The 10,492-nt window shown below is 37.0% G+C and overlaps 1 protein-coding gene across 3 annotated transcripts; it reads right to left on the reverse strand.

Moving 5' to 3' along the window:
• Window positions 1-1,091: 1,091 nt before the first annotated feature.
• On the reverse strand, window positions 1,092-9,289 carry LOC118803046. 3 transcript variants are annotated; one of them, XM_036563542.1, is made up of 8 exons: window positions 8,618-9,289; window positions 7,111-7,305; window positions 6,183-6,297; window positions 5,846-6,047; window positions 5,566-5,677; window positions 4,153-4,370; window positions 1,798-1,958; window positions 1,092-1,122 (listed from the first exon to the last, which is right to left on the reverse strand). In XM_036563542.1, exons 2-8 carry the CDS (start codon window positions 7,295-7,297, stop codon window positions 1,116-1,118), a joined length of 1,002 nt encoding a protein of 333 aa, XP_036419435.1. In that variant the 5' UTR covers window positions 7,298-7,305; window positions 8,618-9,289; the 3' UTR covers window positions 1,092-1,115. The 3 variants fall into 3 exon arrangements, 2 of the variants coding, with proteins under 2 accessions (XP_036419435.1, XP_036419436.1); XR_005006817.1 differs by lacking the exon at window positions 4,153-4,370; XM_036563543.1 differs by lacking the exons at window positions 1,092-1,122; window positions 4,153-4,370 and having other exon boundaries at window positions 1,788-1,958.
• Window positions 9,290-10,492: the final 1,203 nt, after the last annotated feature.

Genomic DNA, 10,492 nt, shown 5'->3' on the forward strand with positions numbered 1-10,492 from the left:
AAAAAAACAAAAAAAAACAGGTTGATAAAACAATACATATCCTTGTACTTTTTTTGCTCAAATGCAGGTAAATATAAATTGCTGCATTCTGTGTTTATTTGCATTTTACTACTGTTAGCAACCTTTATGGAATTGGGTTTATATGTACATTATATTGCCAAAAGTATTCACTCACCAATCCAAATAATTGAATTCAGGTGTTCCAATCACTTCCATGGCCATAAGTGTATAAAACCAAGCACCTAGGCATGCAGACTGCTTCTACAAACATTTGTGAAAGAATGGGTCGCTCTCAGGAGCTCAGTGAATTCCAGCGTGGTACTGTGATAGGAGTCCAGTCGTGAAATTTCCTCACTACTAAATATTCCAGTCAACTGTCAGTGGTGTTATTACAAAGTGGAAGCAATTGGGAATGACAGCAACCCAGCCACGAAGTGGTAGGCCACGTAAAATGACAGAGCGGGGTCAGTGGATGCCAACTTTCTGCAGAGTCAATCCCTACAGACCTCCAAATTTCATGTGGCCTTCAGATTAGCTCAAGAACAGCGTAGAGAGCTTCATGGAATGGGCTTCCATGGCTGAGCAGCTGCATCCAAGCCTTGCATTACCAAGCGCAATGCACAGCGTCAAAGGCAGTGGTGTAAAGTGCCGACTCTGGACTCTAGAGCAGTGGAGACGTGTTCTCTGGAGTGACGAATCACGCTTCTCCGCCTGGCAATCCGATGGACTCTGGGTTTGGCGGTTGACAGGAGAACGGTACTTGTCTGACTGCATTGTGCCGAGTGTAAAGTTTGGTGGAGGGGGGATTATGGTGTGGGGTTGTTTTTCAGGAGTTGGGCTCGGCCCCTTAGTTCCAGTGAAAGGAACTCTTAATGCTTCAGCAGAACCTGACTGGCCTGCACAGAGTCCTGACCTCAACCCAACAGAACACCTTTGTGATGAATTAGAGTGGAGACTGCGAGCCAGGTCTTCTCATCCAACATCAGTGTCTGACCTCACAAATGCGCTTCTGGAAGAATGGTCAAAAATTCCCATAAACACACTCCTAAACCTTGTGGAAAGCCTTCCCAGAAGAGCTGAAGCTGTTATAGCTGAAAGGGTGGGCCGACATCATATTAAACCCTATGGATTAAGAATGGGATGTCACTCAAGTTCATATGCATGTGAAGGCAGACGAGCGAATACTTCTGGCAATATAGTGTATGTGCGCATTCTCAAATTTTGATGCACCCTGTTTTTGAATTTGTGTCACAAGCAAGACATAACAAAGCTAAGCACTAACTAATAATATAATATTAATTGACACAAAATACTTATTTTTATATCTCTATGATGAGCCTCTAACCAATATCTATAGTAACACTCTGTATGCAGTTATGACCTTCCATTGAGAAACATGCCCCACTATTAAGCCATGCAGAAAACTGCACAGAAATCAAAACACTAGTAGACTACCTTACTTAGTGTGATTGTTAGATTAACAAGTTCCTTATAGCACAATATGTCACCATACAGCTCGCTAATGTCAGCATTAATAGCCTTTGCAAAAGCAGCCACTTTGGCGTTACAATGTTTAACTGAACATTTCTAATTATGGTAAAGTGAGTCAAAGCATATGAAATGTAATATTGTTATTAACAGGCTGTGCTGAGGAATGGAAACTGTCAGGGAAATGATACATGAACAGCAGCAGAACCCAACAGTCACTCAGAACATCTCTCTGTATGCCTTAATTCACCAATTAAAATCAAGTAAATGTAATAACCCCTTTTGAATATAAATATTAAAACTGCTTACACAGTAGCAAGGTTTTTGTTGCCATCTGACTGAATGTTTTTTTCCCCATTTGCACCTTTCCAACTTATCCTCTTGCCAACATTGTCAGAAAAAATATGTGAAAGGATGTTCCATGTTATGTGTTTTGTGTCGTGCCCCCCGATAGATGCTAGAGAGGATATCTAAAAGACAAAAGTTGTGGATTAAAGTACAAGATATTCTTTCTAAAATGTCAGTACTTTTAATTACAAAGTTTAACTCAACTGGTTCAGCAAAAGTAGACATCGGGTTAAGTATGATGAATAAGTTTCATGCTGTATTGCACTGTATGAGTAACATGAGCCAATGATCATAATTTGAAATCTACCTGATTTCACCATGCATTTGTAGGGGTAAGCGATATGGCAAAAATATTATATTTTGATACTTTTCATAATACCAGATATGTATGCATCACAGTATTTTAGAATCTGTAGTATTGCATATAGAAATACTATTATAATAATTACATACCTACAACTAAAGTCATTTATTTTATTCACTGTTTTACAAAACTGTACTGAACTAAATCAATTAAACAGGCCTAATTATATTCACTTTGTAAGGAAACATGTAACTAGTCAGGGGTCTTACTGAAGATATCCACAATATGCTTCGAAAAGTGTATTTATACTTTTCAGCAAACCTGGCCATCCTATTTCTGTGGCTAACTAGTGGTTTGTATCTTGCCATGTAGCCTCTGTATATCTATTCTAAAGTCTTGTGCAGACAATAATCATTGTTAAATACACACAAATCCACAGGGATATGTGGATTTTTCTTCATTATGATGAGAATTCTCATCAGAATGTAATAAGCTGTGGAGGTCTTCCTTGGCCTACCAGTCTCTTTGTGGTTACTCTCTTTATTCTAAGTAAAGTTACACACAGTTGTTTTTGGTATGTTTTTGGTCTTAGGTTTGGCCGATGTCTCTTACTGTTTTATTCCTGTTTCTCAGCTTTCTAATGGTTTCCTTAACTTTCACTGGTACAACTCTGGATGAAAACCCTCGATTCAAAACAAGATAGATAAATAGATAGATAGACCAACAGACAGACAGACAGGTAGATAGATAGATAGACAGAGTGACAGACAGAGACTTGTAGAACGATAGATAGATAGAGAGATAGATAGACAGAGAGACAGATAGACAGAGAGAGAGATAGATAGATAGACAGATAGAGAATTGCAGAACAATAGACAGATAGATAGATAGAGATAGATAGATAGAGACAGAGATAGATAGAGAATTATAGAATAGATAGATAGAACAATAGATAGATAGAACAATAGATAGACAGATAGATAGATAGATAGATAGATAGATAGAACAAGTGTAGAACAAGTACAAAATGATAAAAAAAATTAGGTCTGTGGAGGGACTGAAACAAATCTATGCAATGGCTGGAGAGCAGAAGTCAGGAACCAAACCTAGGTTATTCAAAGTAGCTCGCAAGATTTTTTAAAAGAAAGTCTTGTAATTCTTAACACAATTTTTTTTACTGTTTAATTTTATTCTAATGTTATCCGGTTTTTACAAGCAAACACTCACTTACTGCCCAGATAAATGTTTAAACAAATTGGTTAGGTGCTTTTACACAGTGCTGTATAAGGATACAGACGACAATTTAAAAAGATCCTATTTTTTCTCTCTGGTTGCATGCCTTCTTGGCCAAAGAAAGAAAAAAACATGATACAAAATTAAATTTATCTTAACTTATTTAAATACTTTGTATATGAAACTGTTCTTGTAGGATATTTCATGTAAACAATATGTATGTTTTTGTTGTATACGTTTTTTGACTATTAAATTTATTTTACTTGACTTCATAAATTTTGTTTCCATTTTTATGAGTTTTTATGAATGCAAAATTGTTCTTTCGTCTTCAGTTTGTGCAGCCTCTGACCAAATCAGAGCTGTGATGTTTTTTGCCATATCACACTCCCTCTTGTGCTCTACTGGATAATAAGTCTCCTGCCATTCGGCTACAGCAAATGAGTTACCAATGTAAAGCCCACTTTTGCAGCCCCACTATACTTGAATAAAGAATTCACATGAAAATCTGTAGTTACTGTGTGTTCCAGGGTCTATAAACTATAACCTACAAAACTGTATTCAATATAAATGTAGGAGTCTTGTGGCAACTCAAAAATATAAACATTATGGGCACATCATTTTTATAAGGGCCCTCAGAGGCATTTATCAAATAACGTCCCAACTATTTAGGCTCTAAGTTGTTAAGTTTATCAATATATAATGCTTTACTATTTTAACAATGACTTCTGTAAAAACCTATGTGGTGATGAGGGCCTTTTTAACTGTGTGATGAATCATACCATATTCTGTCTCTGTCGAGAATTGGCAGGGTCTTTAAGCCAATTTTCAAAGTCATCAACTTCTTCCATTGAATCCAGTGGAAATTCCATTGTATTTGGCAGTATTTCAACTTGCTCAACTGGATCACATTTACTCAAGAGATAATTTACTTTAGAAATTAACTGGTCTTGTTGGTGCTTCAAATACTCCAGTAATGATAATATATGCAATTCTGCAGCTGCAAAAACAGTTTACAATAAAAATGAACATTTCCTGTTTACTGGTGAACTACATATAGGTGACACTATGCCTGGGCAATATCTAAAAAACTAAAATTAGCACAAAAAATGTCTTTTCTAAATGTTTTCAAAATGATTCTAAAATGTTCTAGACTTCAGTATGTTTAAAGTGGAATCCCACATATTTTTCAAATTTTCTGCATAACTTAATCACTGAGATGTATGAAAAATTCATTCAGAGTGCCCTGTAACCTGCCGACTGAGAGTTGTTCACAGTGGTGGAGATAGGAACTAGGCACTTGAAGAGTTTAATACCTTTAAAATCTCCGTTTATGAACACACTTGCTGATGTCTATGACATTGTTTTATGATCATTTTGAGAATGTTTTGGCCTAAACTGTATTTTCTAACACCTTCATGGCACAGTGGTACATGCAGGGAGTCATAAATTAAATTAGTCCTCAAAGAAAACCTGACACCTGTAGGTTCACTGGTGGTCTTGGATAATAAATAAAATGGCTATATTTGTGTTGTAGACATTGTGACCCCTGGTGCCTATTACAACCAACCACTCAACCATATCACATCAAACCACTATGTTTACACCTCAACCACTGAATTATGGAGGAAGTTTGAAAAATTGGTTGAATTATGTTTAAAAAACAATGCATTTTCCATTGTTATAACAAAAGGGCTTTGGTGGAGTTACTATGCTAAAATTACATATATTAGGTATTACACTCAACCCAACTATCTTAAGCTGTGGGGAAAATGGTTACAATTTTCCCCTGATATGTCACATTCTGGGAAACTCCCTGGCACAGTGCACATTATAATAATTATCATAATAATCCATTGTTTTGACAGTAAAAGGGAATATAGTATTAAATTTACACACTATTTAATATTAGTAAACAAGTTGTTTAAAATGAAATTAGTTCTCTCTCTTTCTGTATCAGTTCTGTTTCCCAACACAGCATTTAAGACTGAAGACTGTCAACAGGGTACTTGTCAATCATCACTGATATCCAAACACATCACCCAGGCTTAGTGCACACTGCTATGATTTATTTACTTGGAGTAAACAGCCCTTGTGATTAAAAAAAATTCTTCAAGTTTATGTTCATTAAAGCTTCAAGAACAGTTAAAATAATCCAATATGAGCATATATAGATCAATAACAGTAATACTCACCAGAGCAGGGAATACTGTCTGTTCCTGACCGCCCCCCCTTCCAGACAGGTCTGTACAGGCTTGCAGTAGGGGGCTGCTTGGGTATTGGTGCTGAATGACTTCTATTTGGAACCTGTACAAGAGCACAAAGTTTCACTGTGTGGTGCAAGGATTTGCATAAAGTTACAACTCGTACAAAATGACAACTCACATTTCAACAGTTTTGAAAAATCACAAATATGAAAAAAATATCAAAAAATTGAAGCCCAAAAATAAATAAATAATTAAAAATGTTACAAACCCATGTACAGGGAGGCTCTGGAGTAGTGCATAGCATCGGCAGGGGAGACAGGGGAGGAGGAGGTACAGCACTGCTGCTTGGAGGAGGGGGTATGACAGGAGGTGAAAGGTTGTTCTCAGATTGGAGTTTCTGTGAACCTTTGGCTCTCTTTTTTGGTAACACTTCCTCCTCGCTGTCATTGTCCGTGTCTCCAAAAAAATGACTGAGAGTGGGAGAAGAATATTAAAGAAATCAATTAAATATAAATGTTTATTTGCATAATCTCTTATTAATACAATAACTGCTTCTACTGAATGAAAAGCAATATTATACAATTGGTAAATGTGAAAATACAAACATTGGTTTATGTTTTCTCCTGCCTCTGATCTCCTCCTCTTCCTCGTCAGACTGTAGCTCTGATGTGTTATGAGTCAGGGATTTTCTTAGTAGCTGTCTTGCTTCTAAATACTGATCTTGGGGGGAAAAATACAATTTGGCTCAAATCAATACAAACTTTAAATCAGATAGCTTTAGATCAAATATATAAACAAATTAGAGGGGCAGGATGCATTGTTTGTTAATGATTGATAAATACATAAATAAATAAATAAATAAAAAAAACAAGCAAACTTTTTTTTTTTTTTGCTATAGATATATTTGTTGAATGCCAACATTTGTGTGTGTGCGTAGCATTTTCTGAAATTGCCTAAAATGGCTAGGCTGGCTTTATGCAATAAAATTTTCACAAGAATTTGATTAGTTGAAATTTAAACGAAACTTGCGTCACTTGTGTTGCATAATGTAAAGCCTCACACAACTCACTTAAAACCATTCTGAAACTCAGCCACAACAATAGGTTGCTGTTATCACAACCGTTTTGGCTGGTATCATCTAGAATATTTAACATATTAGGACTGCTCTCATACTGCAAATGTAACAGTGATACTTGGAAAAATAACAAAAGGCAATATAAATAAAGATGCAAAGGTAAACATGTTGCATCAAATTTTAATTAGCGAGAAAACTAAGTAGCTACTAATCTTGGAAACTAGTATAATTATTCAGTGTACTGGTCTATTTTATTTAGGTTTGTGTAACTGCCAAGTTCACCACAACCCAGAAGGATAAGCAGCTTAGATGATGAGTAAGTGACTGAGTGAGTAACTGTCAAGTTGCACAGAAATGATGCTTAATGCAACTTGCAACCTACATCTAGCTGTGTGAAAGATTCAAAGTGTAAAGCCAGCCTCAGTTTTAATGAAAAATATTTTCTTGGAATAGCTTACTGCATGATTTAAGAATTCTGACATCATGTTTTTCCCAGTCTGATCCAGGTTCCTCTGCATTCTTCACTGCTCTTTCTATCCGATTATCACTTTTGTAATTTGGCCAATAGGTGACCCCATCAGCATACCAGCTTTTGGGCACCACTGCCACTGTTTTGGTGCTCAGGAATTCAATTAACAGGAACATGTAGAAATCTAGAATTACAAAGATAGATGCCACAAAAAAACAAAATGGAGAAATATTTTATGTCAAAGATCAGGCATCTTTTACTGACAAATTTATCATCAGTGCAGATAAAAAATTTAAGCTCAAATTTCAGTTTGCAATTTTTTCTTATAATCACATAAAATTACATACTTGTATACCTAATTTTTCAAGCATTGGCTGTAAAAATGTGTTCTCTGGTGTGACATCAACAAAATGTTTAGTAAAGGTGCCTGTCACAAGCCGAGCATTTGTAAACCATAATAGCTTTAAACTTTTACTTTATTTAAAACTGCACTAGGTATGACTGTTTTGTTAAAATTAGAAGAAGTAGCATTATTGAGTCAGGATGGACATTAAAACGTTTAAATATGGTGTACATGCACCGCTGCGTAGTATGTTTATTGCAGTAAATCATTTTTACTGGATTACTGAGCTCAACTAAGAAACCTCTTGAAAGTTTAGGAAAAGTCCCACCTTCCAGTCTCAATTTTGCTTGGTTCTTCCTTTGAGATTGTAGGTTAGCACTCCATGCAATTTAGGGAGAGTGGATACTTTCTTTTTGCTATAAGCGTCCCAATGTTATCCACAAAGGGCCAGAGTGGGGGCAGGTTTTTGTTCCAAACAAGAGGAAGACACCTGATTCTAATAGTTTAATCAGTCAGTCTCTGTCTTTAAACAACTGATCATGTGAGCTCTTTCTTTGTTGCAATGAAAACGTGCAGCCACACCAGCCCTTTGCAAGTAAGACTGGACACGCCTGCATTACTGCTTCTGTTAATTTAAGCGTATACACCTCGAACCTTTACAACCAATTCAAAGTTTGTTAGTTGCAGCATAATTTGACTATGAAATCTAACTACTGTGGCAAATTATTTAAGTCATCTCAAAAAACTGAGATCTTCTCAAATAATTGAGATTAGGTGATTTGTTGTTCTTGCGACAGGCCCAGGACCACCCCTGAATATCTCTGGGATGAGTTGGAGTGATCCAACTAATGCTAATTCACTTGTGGCTGAACGCAAACAAATCTTCACAGCAATGTTCCGTCATCTGTAAAGCCTTTCCCAGAAGAGTAGAGGCTGATATTGCAGCGAAGGCTGGAACAAGCTCCCTATTAATATCACTAATTTCAAAATAAACATTGGACAACCATGTGTCTACAAATTTCTACGTATGTATTTTACTTGTATTTGTCACTGCGAACACAAAAATGGAGCATCATGGCAAATGCCCTTTGGAACTGCAAACTACCCTGAAGTGAAACTTAAAATAGTCGTGTAAAAATTATATTACTCTCACCTTAACAATGACGTGGTTACCAATAACCTCACTGTGATGCAGTTTTATGACCAGATTACCTGTTGTTAAGAAAATAAAGCACACAGGACAAATTATTAATTTTGGACACTCCATATGATGGTCCTGATGATGAAATGGCAATAAATAGTTTACACAAGAGGTTGTTCCCCACACCCAAAACATTTTAACATTTTCCCAGCTCTAATACTAAGCATGAAAAACACTAAATATGTGCAGGGCAGGGGATATAACTGAAATACATTTGGGAACCACTGGATTAGCTTTAGATTTAGCACAAAAGCTACCTACACAATGAGTACTTACAGTGAAGTTTTATCCTGTTTCACATTTGATATCCTGTTTCACAGTAGCATGCAGTTGATGTAGTTGATGCAGTCAGTCTTTGTCATAGTATCTGATAGTCACTAAGTCATTTTGTATAACCCCTCAACCCAAATCTAAATAAACCATATGCAAAGGACTAATTCTAAACTACAACATTTTAGTGTACAAGACGTAAGATGTAAACACAGAATGTGTGCAGTCCCAGGGACCCTCTTCTCTGCACAGTATTATACTTGCCCTGTTCTAACACATACACTGATCAGGCATAACATTATGACCATCTCCATGTTTCTACGCTCCTTATCCATTTTATCAGCTCCACTTTCTCTATAGGTGCACTTTGTAGTTCTACAATTACAGACTGTAGTCCATCTGTTTCTCTGCATACTTTGTTAGCACCCTTTTACCCTGTTCTTCAGTGGTCAGGACCCCCATGGACCCTCCCAGAGCAGGTGGATCATTCTCAGTACTGCAGTAACACTGACGTGGTGGTGGTGAGTTAGTGTGTGTTGTTCTGGTGCAAGTGGATCAGACACAGCAGTGTTGCTGGAGTTTTTAAACATCTCAGTGTCTGTGGGCAGTGTCCTGTGACCACTGGTGAAGGACTAGAGGATGAGCAACACAAACTGTGCAGCAGCAGATCAGCTATCATCTCTGACTTTACATCTACAAGGTGGCCTGACAAGGTAGGAGTGTCTGATAGAGTGGACAGTGAGTGGACACAGTGTTTAAAAACTCCAGCAGCACTGCTGTGTCTGATCCACTCTGACCAGCGCAACACACACTAACACACCACCACCACATCAGTGTCACTGCAGTGTTGAGAATGATCCACCACCCAAATAATACCTGCTCTGTGAGGGTCCATGGGGTCCTGACCACTGAAGAACAGGGTAAAAGTATGCAGAGAAACAGATGGACTACAGTCTGTAATTGTAGAACTACAAAGTGCACCTATATAGTAAGTGGAGCTGATAAAATGGACAATGAGCATAGAAAATGTTATGCCTGATCAGTGTACGTTCAGAAAATTCAACACACACACACACACACACACACACACACAAAAAAAAAAACACCTATCAAACAACACGTTATGTGTGAAATAAAGGTATGGCCACAAATCCACCTCTATGAGGCAAAGCAGCACATTTCTGTACAAGCTCAGAGACCTTGGCACATTTGAGAAAATCTGATGTGTGGGAAATTGTATAGATATTTAAAAAGTCTGAGCTGAATGGATAGGTGAAGAAACAAGACTTCTCTGAAAATACTTTGTACACTACATACACTCCATCACTACATTCTACAATGTTATGTATTAGACAAATATCTTCTCCAATCATAAATACATTATTTCCTGTAGATACTTTTATAGTCCATTTTTCACACTGCATTTCACCATACTGTGCTTTCACTGACAAACCATTTGTGATCGGTCCAACAAAGTGTGGCTTTTTCAAAGTGGACACTTTTGAAACAGTGTCACTGATTTGTACCTCTGACACTCTACGAATTACTTGGGCAAGA

The sequence above is a fragment of the Colossoma macropomum genome, unplaced genomic scaffold (genome assembly GCF_904425465.1).
Source record: "Colossoma macropomum unplaced genomic scaffold, Colossoma_macropomum, whole genome shotgun sequence".
NCBI lineage: Eukaryota > Metazoa > Chordata > Actinopteri > Characiformes > Serrasalmidae > Colossoma > Colossoma macropomum.